At 43.4% G+C, this 10607-nt stretch overlaps 1 protein-coding gene across 1 annotated transcript in view; it reads left to right on the top strand.

Annotated features, from left to right (window-relative positions):
• MYO10 (myosin X) overlaps window positions 1–10607 on the top strand; it is a 300329-nt gene that overhangs the window by 269305 nt on the left and 20417 nt on the right. The window contains exons 29-31 of the mRNA XM_012557740.2: window positions 4662–4757; window positions 8382–8475; window positions 9720–9775. Of these exons, the coding sequence (XP_012413194.1) occupies window positions 4662–4757; window positions 8382–8475; window positions 9720–9775 (246 nt within the window). The remainder of the gene's footprint in view (window positions 1–4661; window positions 4758–8381; window positions 8476–9719; window positions 9776–10607) is intronic.

The following is a 10607-nucleotide window of genomic DNA, read 5'->3' as shown; positions in this document are numbered from 1 at the left end:
TTTTTTTTTTTAAACAAAGAGAAGTTTATTTCCTCACAGTTGAAATAGGCTAAAAGTCCAAATTCAGGTCATGAGCTCCAGGGGAAGGCTTTTTCTCTCTGTCGGCCTTCTTCTCTTCAGTGTTCCCCCAGACTAGGAGCTTCTCTGCACGGGGACCCCGGTCCAAAGGATGCGCTCTGCTCCCGGCACTGCTTTCTTGATGGTATGAGGTCCCCCTGTCTCACTGCTGACTTTTGTTCTTTCATATCTCAAGAGATTGCCTCAGGACACAATCCAGTCCTGTAGATCAGGTCCTGCCTTACCAAGACAACTGCCACCCATCCTCCCTCATTAACATCATAGAGGCAGGTTTACAACATACAGGAAAATCACACAGTACCAGGAATCATGGCCTAGCCAAATTGATACACACATTTTTTGGGGGGACATAATTCAAACCATGACATTCCACCCTTTGGTGGGGCCTTGTTTTCTGCCAGTGCCTTCAGTGCGGCTTGGACTTCTTCCTTCAGTACCATCGGTTCCTGATCATATGCTACGTCTTGAAATGGTTGAGCATCGACCAATTCTTTTTGGTATAGTGACTCTGTGTTTTCCTTCCATCTTCTTTTGAAGTTTCCTGTGTCATTTAATATTTTCCCCATAGAATCCTTCACTGTTGCAACTTGAGGCTTGAATTTTTTCTTCAGTTCTTTCAGCTTGAGAGATGCCAAGTGTGTTCTTCCCTTTTGGTTTTCTATCTCCAGTTCTTTTGCACATGTCATTATAATACTTTGTCTTGTTGAGCTCCTCTTTGAAATCTTCAGCTCTTTTACTTCATCATTCTTTCCTTTTGCTTTATCTACTCAACATTTGAGAGCAAGTTTCAGAGTCTCTTCTGATGTCCATCTTGGTCTTTTCTTTCTTTCTTGCCTTTTAATGACCTCTTGCTTTCTTCACGTATGATATCCTTGATGTCATTCCACAACCGGTCTGGTCTTCAGTCATTAGTGTTCAACGCGTCAAATCTGTTCTTGAGATGGTCTCTAACCTCAGGTGAGATATACTCAAGGTTGTACTTTGGCTCTCATGGACTTGTTCTAATTTTCTTCAGTTTCAACATGAACTTGCATATGAGCAATTGATGGTCTGTTCCATAGTCGGCTCCCTGGTCTTGTTCTGACTGATGATATTGAGCTTTTCCATCGTCTTTTTCCACAGATGTAGTCAATTTTATTCCTGTGTATTCCATCTGGGGAGGTCTATGTGTACAGTCGCCGTTTATGTTGGTGAAAAAAGGTATTTGCTATGAAGAAGTCGTTGGTCTTGCAAAATTCTATCATGCGATCTCTGGCATCGTTTCTGTCACCAAGGCCATATTTTCCAGCTACCGATCCTTCTTCTTTGTTTCCAACTTTCATGTTCCAATCACCAGTAATTATCATTGCCTCCTGATTGCATGTTCGATCAATTTCAGACTGCAGAAGCTTGTAAAAATCGTCAATTTCTTCATCTCTGGCCTTAGTGGTTGGTGTGTAAATTTGAATAATAGTCATATTAACTGGTCTTCCTTGTAGGCGCGTGGATATAATCCTATCACTGACAGTGTCGTACTCCAGGATAGATCTTGAAATGTTCTTCTTGACGATGAACACAATGCCATTCTTTTTCAAGTTGTCATTCCTGGCATAGTAGACCATATGATTGTCCAATTCAAAATGGCCAATAGCCATCCATTTCAGCTTACTAATGCCTAGAATATTGATGTTTATGCATTCCATTTCCAATTTTCCTAGATTCATACTTCGCACATTCCACATCTGATTATTAATGGATGTTTGCAGCTGTTTCTTCTCATTTTGAATCGTTCCACATCAGTAGATGTAGGTCCTGAGAGCTTGACTCCATCCACGTCATTAGGTCGACTCTACTTTGAGGAGGCAGCTCTTCCCCAGTCGTCTTTTGAGTGCGTTCCAACCAGTCGTGGGGGGTTGGTGCTCATCCTCCGACAATATATCAGACAGTGTTCTGCTGCTATTCATAAGGTTTTCCCTGTGTAATTCTTTTCAGAAGTAGACCACCATGTACTTCTTCCTAGTATATCTTAGCCTGGAAGCTCAGCTGAAACCTGTCCACCATGGGTGACCCTGCTGGTATCTGAATACTGGTGGCATAGCTTCCAACATCACAGCAACACACAAGCCCCCACAGTATGACAAACTGACAGACACGTGGGGGACTCTTGTAATAGTAGCTATAATTACTGATTATTGCCTAGATCGATTAATACATTAAAATCCATTGCCATCTGAACCACTGACCTTTCGGTTTACTTCTGTGCCCACCAGTGTCCTGATTAATACATTAAGGGTTGCAAAATGTGATATTCATTTATTAGCTAGAACATTTCTGTAAAGAGAAGCTTCTCCTGATCAGCTAAGTGGTACTCTCTGGGACTGTGTGTGAAGGAAAGGCAGGAGAAGTGTTTGATTCTTTCCTAGTGTCCAGAAAATTGAGTTGGTTCATTCTGGTCATGACAATTTAGGTTGTTTGTATTTATTTTTCCCCGTATCATTATGAGCTCATGGAAGTTAACATATTTAGTGGGTTTCCAGCCATTGCATCTGTTCTTATGGACGCTCACACTGGTCTCACTTTTGGCCACGGGGAGCCTCTCTGTGTTGCCTCCTGAGTCGTTTTCATATTGTCATAGTAGTTTTTGATAGCTCCTTTGTTTTCTGGTATGACAAGGTGTTCCCTACCTTCTTTTCAGATTCAGGGTCTAGAAGACCCTTCTGAATACTTGCTTCATTATTTGGAACTTCAAGCTTGGAAGAGTCCTGAATTGGGGCTTAGCTACACTTATTCCTGGCCTGACAATGTCATCTTTATTCCCTTCCCCATCCCGAGAGAAGCTTTTTACAAATACAAATCCTTGGGCCCTGCCCCTAGAGATTTTTTTTATTCTTTGGCCTAAAGGGTGACCCAGCACCTGCCTATGTTTTTCAGAACATTTCCCAGGATTCTGACAGGCAGCTCAAGTTCAGAAGTGCGGCATTAGAGCTCGATCATGGGGTCTCACCCACTCATTTTACTCACAAAAAAAACAAAAACAAAACCTGTTGCCATCAAGTTGATTCTGACTCATGGAGACCCCGTGTGTTACAGAGTAGAGCTGCTCCATAGGGCCTTCTTGGCTGTAATTTTCACAGAAGCAGATTGCCAGACCTTTCTTCCACAGCACCACTGGGTGGGCTCGAACCCCCAACCCTTGGGCTAGTAGCTGAGAGCAAACCGTTTGCATCACGCAGGTACCTAGGTTTTACACACGAGATATCCCAGTTCCTGAGAGAGAAAGCAGCCCATCCAGGATGATAGGGTCTGGATAGCTTTCCCTGGGGATTATCCTCATGTTCAAGACGCTATAGTGCCAGGCGCTTAGCTGATGACCCTCGTCAGCGTCACTTCCCTCCTTCTGCTCAGAGAAAGCATCACATGCACTTCTGGGAATTCTGACTTAACTTAGGTTTTTTGTTTTTTTTTTTAAATTGTGTCTCCTCTCAATGATTCTAGCTATAAGATTGCACAATATTTATTTTTTTCTAACCAGTTAAAATGCATTCATCTTATTGGTATAAAATAAATGTAAAATAAAAACCAAACTGTTGTACTTGAGTTTTCAAAGCAAGCTGACTTTATCCCCAAGACAGTTCTTCATCAAAAACAATACGGTCTCTACTCTGATTCTAACATCTGTTGTTTTTCCCAGATTTTGTTACCCCATCCCACCAGTTTTATTAAACTTTTTGGGCTGTGAGGGAATGTTGGGACGAGATTAAGATGGTAACGAGATCCGGAAATACCCAGATTCTGCTCTTCTTCCCTCGGTCCCTAATGGAAATATTGTGTCTGGATCGAGCAGAGTGGAGTCCCTGGGTGGCACAAACAGCTAAGCGCTTGGCTGATAAGCAAAAGGCTGGAGGTTCACATCCACCCAGAGGTGCCTTGGGAAAAAAAGGCCTGAGATCTGCTGAAAAATCAGCCTTTGAAAACCCTGTGGAGCACAGTCCTACTCTAACACTCATGAGATGGCCATGAGTTGGGATCAGCTCCTTGGCACCTGGTTTTGGGGATTTTGTTGTTGTTTTGTGTTTGGGGGTTGTTGTTGTTAATCAGGCAACGTAAGTAAGGGGCTGCAGTCAAGGTCTGAAACCGCGATGGAAAGCTGTGATGAACTAGGGAGAGAGCTTGTGCAGGTTGGCCACAGTTTGGGTTTCCTTCCATCGCAGATCAGTGAGAGGAACTGAAGGAAGGTGGGATTGGGGGCTGCTGCCCTAAGCCTTTCAGGTCCTGAGCAGGGCCAGGCACTGGGTGGGCCAGTGTGAGAAGCGAGGCACCTCCCTAGAGAAGTAAGGAAACCCCCCACCACCACCACCACCATCACCATGACCTGACCAAGCCAGCAGCCTGTCTCTCTTGGGAGCAGAGAGGTGCCTGGCTCCCCCTAGAGGCCACAGAATCTTCATCCTTCGTGAAAGGGAAAAAAAAAAAGCTGAAGTGGGTATACAGTTAGTTTCTGCAGTTAAAGTTTCCAACTGAGCTTCATGAATTGCTCTTCTCAGTGATTATTATTAAGAATTCTGTGTTCCTGATTTGTGTTTGGTGCTTTTCTTCCTTTGCAGGGAGATCATAGATAACACCAGCAAAGAGAATGGGATCGATATCATTATGACCGATAGGACCTTCCACCTGATCGCTGAGTCCCCAGAAGATGCCAGGTGAGGCTCCACACCGTTGACGTCACCAGCATGACACCCTTGCTCAGGCACAGGCTTGGGCGTCCCACGGGTCACCGTTTATCCTACAGGCTTTGAAAGGTTCCGTTGATTTTCTAGTTGGGTTTTTCTGTTAGGATGGATGAAGAACTAAGAATTCCATGAAATTTGTAGACTTGACCCCTGGTGAATCTTTTATTGGGCAGATGTGTTCAAGGTATAGCACAGGGTTCAGGATTTCCATCCTCAAATTCCATTCCAAAACCAAACCCATTGCCTTCAAGTCAGACCCCTTGTTATCCTGACTCGGGCTTTTATTGTCACTTGCAGCATTATGTCAACTGAGCAGCTACACACAGCTGAAAGGCCACCTTCTGGAAGCTTCTGAGGTTTGAAAGTGAACAGCTTGTATTTGCTTAAGGATCAAAAAACTGAGAGCATTAACTGATAATGCTATGGCATTTGGAGTGTATTAGAAGTCTCAATAAGGGGCCCTGGTGGCACAACGGTCAGGTGCTTGACTGCTAACCGAGAGATTGGTGGTTTGAAGCCCCTAGCCACCCTGCAGGAGAAAGACCTGGCATTCTGCTCCCATGAAGGTTCCAGCCTATAACACCCTGTGGGGCAGTTCTGCTCTGTCAGGTGGGGTCTGTGAGTTGAAAGTTGACTGGACAGCACAACAACTAAGGTCTTGATACTGAGGAATTTAGAATAGAATAGAAGAGATCATTTACACTTAGGTAAAACTGACTGTATACCAGGTGGTATTCTAAAGCAGTTTCCATAAGTTAACTCATTAAATCCTCATAACCACCCTGTGGCTTTTTTTATTACTATTAATCTGCATTTTGCAGATGATAAGATTGAGGTGCAGAGAAAGGATAGTATGAATAAAGTAATGCAAGCTCAATTCTACTGATAGAGGCATTAAGCTTTTTAACATTTGTTTCTTCAGAAGCTCAAATTCAATCTTTGGCTGAGCCCGGAGGGCAGTGGCATTTCTTATTGGTGGGGGGAAGTTGTCTAACTTTCCTAGATGGCAGGCTTCCGTCTTCCATCGCTAATGGAGTGCCCCAGAGATACAGCACAAAATTTAAGGGAATTGGTGTTCACTCTTCAGTGAGATGCAGCACAAGGTCGTGCAGTGGATGCAACACAGTGGAGAATCTGTTCTGTTGATTCCCGCTGCTTTGTGGGTCTTTGTAGGGTTATGTTGAAGGTGGCTATCATCCCCTCTGAGCAATGCCAGGAATCGGCTTCCAACTTACGAGGGCAACATCCTCTGGCCTGTATTCTTCACTTCTCAGCTCAGAAATCACTAGAACCTGTTAGGAGTCCCTGGGTGGTACAACTGGTTAATGCGCTCAGCTGCTAACCAAAAGGTTGGAGGTTTGAGTCCACCCAGAGGCACCTCAGAAGAAAGGCCTGGGGTTCTACTTCTGAAAAATCAGCCACTGAAAACCCTGTGGAGCCCAGTTCTACCTTCACACCCATGGGGTTGCCATGAGTTGGAATGGACTCCACAGCAATTGGTAGTGAATGTAATAAGTTCTCAGGACTACCTGCTACCCCTTGCCCTTTGAAATAGGCCTCTGAGGGGATACATGCCCTGGTGGCAGCATTAAGGGCAAAGACATCAGAAAATAATCCTTCCCATGGGAATAAACTAAAACCCTGGTTGGATCCTTAAATTATAACACAAACCAGAAAAACAAGCAAACGGAATTACAGCCTCATCATTCCATCTGCAACTTCTGGAGACCACGTGTGGTTTTTTTGTGGTTCAGGGAGTGCCTACAACTTCTCGGCCAAATTATAGCCCCAGCATCTGACAGTTGTCCTGTCTGCTTTATGCCATGATGAACTTGCTAAATTTAACATTTGCCATGTTTTAGCCAAGGGCTTTTTTCCCCTGACCAGTGGAACACATCTGTTAAAATTCCTTTTCAGGCTCTGCAAGTTACACTTGATCCAAGAGAAAACAGTTATAAATTTAAGGGTATCATCTGTATCAGTTGAAAACATAATGAATTGTATTCCTTTATGTGTGAATCACATGTGGCCTACATCTTGGATGTGTGTGTTTTTCAGTGTTCAATTTGGAATATTTTTGAGCTAAGTTAACCAAGATTGATGGAACAAATTCATATTAAGATATTTCTCTTGGTCTCCCTTAGAGTCTGTGTGTGTTGTATATTGTCAAGCTCTTGGTCCCATGTTTGTCCTTCAAGAGTCAAAGGAGATAATTAGATTTTAGTGCTTTGCTAAAAGTAACTTACTTACATGGCTTGTCTTCATATATGAGCGTTATTTTTTCACTTAAATATCCCATTGCATGCCAAGTACTTTCTCCTCTGGTGTCCTAGTTTACCTGTTTCTCTTGAGACTCCAGCATGCAGTGCCTTATTTAGCAGGAGTTTGTATTTGTGTCTGACAAGCCCCCTAAAGAAAAGGGAGTCTTAGCATCCCTCTCACACTTGGCACTTACCACAGTCTGTACCGTTTGAGTCGAGTCAGTGCCAACTCGTGGTGACCTCATGTATGTCAGAGTCGAACTGTGCTCCACAGGGTTTTCAGTGGCTCGTTTTTCTGAACTAGATTACCAGTCCACCTCTGGGTGGACTTGAACTGCCAGCCTTTCAGTAGTTGCTTAATACATGTTGGATGGATGGATATTCATGTTCATTTTTCTTAAGCATGGATTGTGTGTCTTGTTATAACTTTTGTTCTGCTTCATTTTTCTGGAGTTGAATTATTTTCTTTTATTATCTGATTTTGATAAGGCAGGAATTGGGAAAAGTCATTTGGAAATGAAGATGGAAGAGTTACAATAATTTTCCTCTTTCTACTTCAGGCAGTTGTTTGTGATTTCCGTCTCTCTTGGTTTTAGTCACTTAAGTGGAAATCCTGTCAAGTGGTTGGAAACCGCATCCTGGGAGTGAGTAGTAAACCAGGCATCAAGTGGTAGTTCTAAGGTGGTACTCTTAAGCTGTTGGCCACCTTTCCTTGAAAATTATTTAAAACAAACAAGGAAAAAACAGAAGGTCACCTATATGTCACCTAAGGAGCCTTGGTGTTATAATGGTTAATCACGCAGCTGTTAACTGAAAGGTTGGTGGTTCGAACCCATAGAGTGGCTCCGTGGGAGAAAAGACCTGACCATCTGTTCCCTTAAATACTACAGCCAAGAAAACCCTGTGGGGCAGCTCTGCGCTGTCACGTGGGGTCGCTTAGTCTGAATCGACTCAGTAGCACACAACAACATGTATCATCTAGGTTCTATATAATATCCTCAGTCAAGATCCTTAATAGAAGTATTTTGGGTGGAACTGAGGATTTCATTATTGTGCTACCAATTCTTCAAGGAATTCAACATCATCATCATCAAATTTCTGGAAAGCTCTGTGAGACCTGGAGGAAAGGGTCTTCCATTGACCTAACATCAGGCTGTATGATAAAAAGGCTGCTTCTGTGCCTTTGCTCCTTGGTATTGTCAGACCCACACTTACTCATGACAAGGAGCAAATGAAAAGCCCAGAAGCTCGGGGAGATGTGTGGAGCATGGTGCCATCTCTGTATTCACCTGGGATTGACTGTTCCTTGACTGTCCTTCTTCTCTCCCCACAGCCAGTGGTTCAGCGTGCTGAGCCAGGTCCACGCGTCCACAGACCAGGAGATTCGGGAGATGCACGATGAGCAGGCAAACCCACAGAATGCTGTGGTGAGTGGGCGTCCACCTGGATGCAGGTGGGGTGTCCGGAGGCAGGCGAAGGGGGAGGAAGTCATGATGGGAAAGGGGCCTGAGTGGGAATGTTTAAATAACTTTTTTTTTTTTTTTTAAGTTAAAGTATAATAATTAAGTAGTAAAGAAAATTAAAGGAGCCCTGGTGGCACAAAGGTTAAGCGCTCAGCTGCTAACCAAAAGGTCAGCAGTTCAAGTCTACCAGTGGCTCCGCAGGAGAAAAGACCCAGTGATCTGTGCCCATGAAGATTACAGCCTAGAAAACCCTATGGGGCAATTCTGCTCTGTCCTTTAGGATCTCTGTGAGTCAGAATCATCTCAACGGCATTCAGCAATAACAAATTAAATTGAGTAGTAAAGTAATTTAAGAGGTAAATTAGGCGGCCAACGAACACGGAAAACCCTCGATGAGGTGGCTTGACACAGTAGTGACAACAGTGGACTCAGGTACAACAACCATCGTGAAGATGGTGCAGGACCGGGCAATGTTTCCTTCTGTGATACATAAAGTTGCTAAGAGTTGGAGCTGATGCAGTGGCAGCTGACAGCAACATAATTAAAGGAGAGGAAAACAGGAACATATGAGTTAAAAATTATGCAGAAAAACAGAATAAATTATAGAAGGTTGTAAGTCGTCATAGATTCCAGTTCTCCCACCTCAAACCTTTCTTAAAAGAACAAAAAACAAAAATCCTAATTTTTTATGGAATCATGGAAGTACATTACACTTTTTCTTCAAGGGTTTGGTGGATTCTAAAGCCTGTTCCTTTTGTTTTCACTCCCTGCCAGAAACAGAGAGTCATAAAATTGATTTTTAGAAATAAGCTTTTATTTCCTTGTTTCCTTAACTCAAGCAGCGTTTCTCCAAAGAGTTAAGTGTGAACATTAGGGAAAGAAAGTCATGGTGTAAATTAGAAAATTTGTACTGTTGAAAGATGATCGTAAACCCTCTTCTCTGAAGATATTTTAAAAACGAGGGGAGAGATGAATGCATGTTTTTTCTTATTTTAATAAATGAACAAGAGACTCTGTCCTGCCTAGGGCTGTCTGTAGTCACTGAGTGAAGAGGGCCTTCTTAGATAAACTATTATTTTGCAGTTAACAAAAGAAAGAGGGAGGTTTTTTTTGTTTGCTTGTTTAGGGAGTTGTAATTTCAGGTTATTACTGTAATGAGCACTGCACTTTAACGGTTCTCTTACTCTTTGCTTGTTGCTCCTTTACAGGGCACTTTGGACGTGGGGCTGATTGATTCTGTGTGTGCTTCGGACAGTCCCGATAGGTAAGTTAGGATGTGGCTTTAACAAAATTAATCAGTTTCCAGTGTATGCCACAAATGCCTCTGGGCTTTGGGGCCACTTTCATTTGACTGGGCTGTCAAATGACCCTCGGCTGTGTGTCCCTGCTTGTCAACCTCAGTGACCCAAACAAAGTCTTCCTCCTTGGGACCCAATTTTACATCATCCAGAAGTCTCCCTCTGTGAGTCTCTTTGGAGTGCTAGGAGACACAGTGGGAACCTCATTTAGACAGTTTCCAAAATGCAAAAGAGGAATATGTTTTCACTGGACGCGGGGCAACCTTGAGATTTGTACTGGGAAAAAACACTTGTGCGTGACACTGCATTCCAGCAGAGGGGAGGTTGTAGTTCCCCGTTCTAAACGTGGTGTGCTTGAAAAGGATTTTGATGACAGGACATATGTAGAGTATTCATACATGAAACAACAAACATCTGTTACTCTTGCCATTGCTACTTGCCTGGTGCCCCGCACAGTAGCTTGTATTGTTTTTGTTACTGTTTTTTGTTTACTGAAGGCAAATCATCTTCAGAAGTGGTCTTAGGACTCTTTGTACCCGGTCAGCTTTGTCTTTATCTTCTCAGTTTTTCTTTGCTGTTTGTGAGTTCCGTTTCTGGCCTCCAGCAGAATGTTTGCTCTGGAACCAGAATAACAATCAAACTGGACTTCTGCCCATAGTAAGATAGCTTTAGAATAGTCCCTGCTAGGCAGAATTAGGGGGCCGTGTTGATTCAGCGGCAGAATTCTCGCCTTCCATGTGGAAGACCAAGATCGATTCCCGACCAATGCACCTCACGTGCTGCCACCACCTATCTGTC

This window comes from Trichechus manatus, unplaced genomic scaffold, assembly GCF_000243295.1.
Source record: "Trichechus manatus latirostris isolate Lorelei unplaced genomic scaffold, TriManLat1.0 scaffold00116, whole genome shotgun sequence".
Lineage (NCBI taxonomy): Eukaryota > Metazoa > Chordata > Mammalia > Sirenia > Trichechidae > Trichechus > Trichechus manatus.
This window is presented reverse-complemented; position numbering and strand designations above follow the sequence as displayed.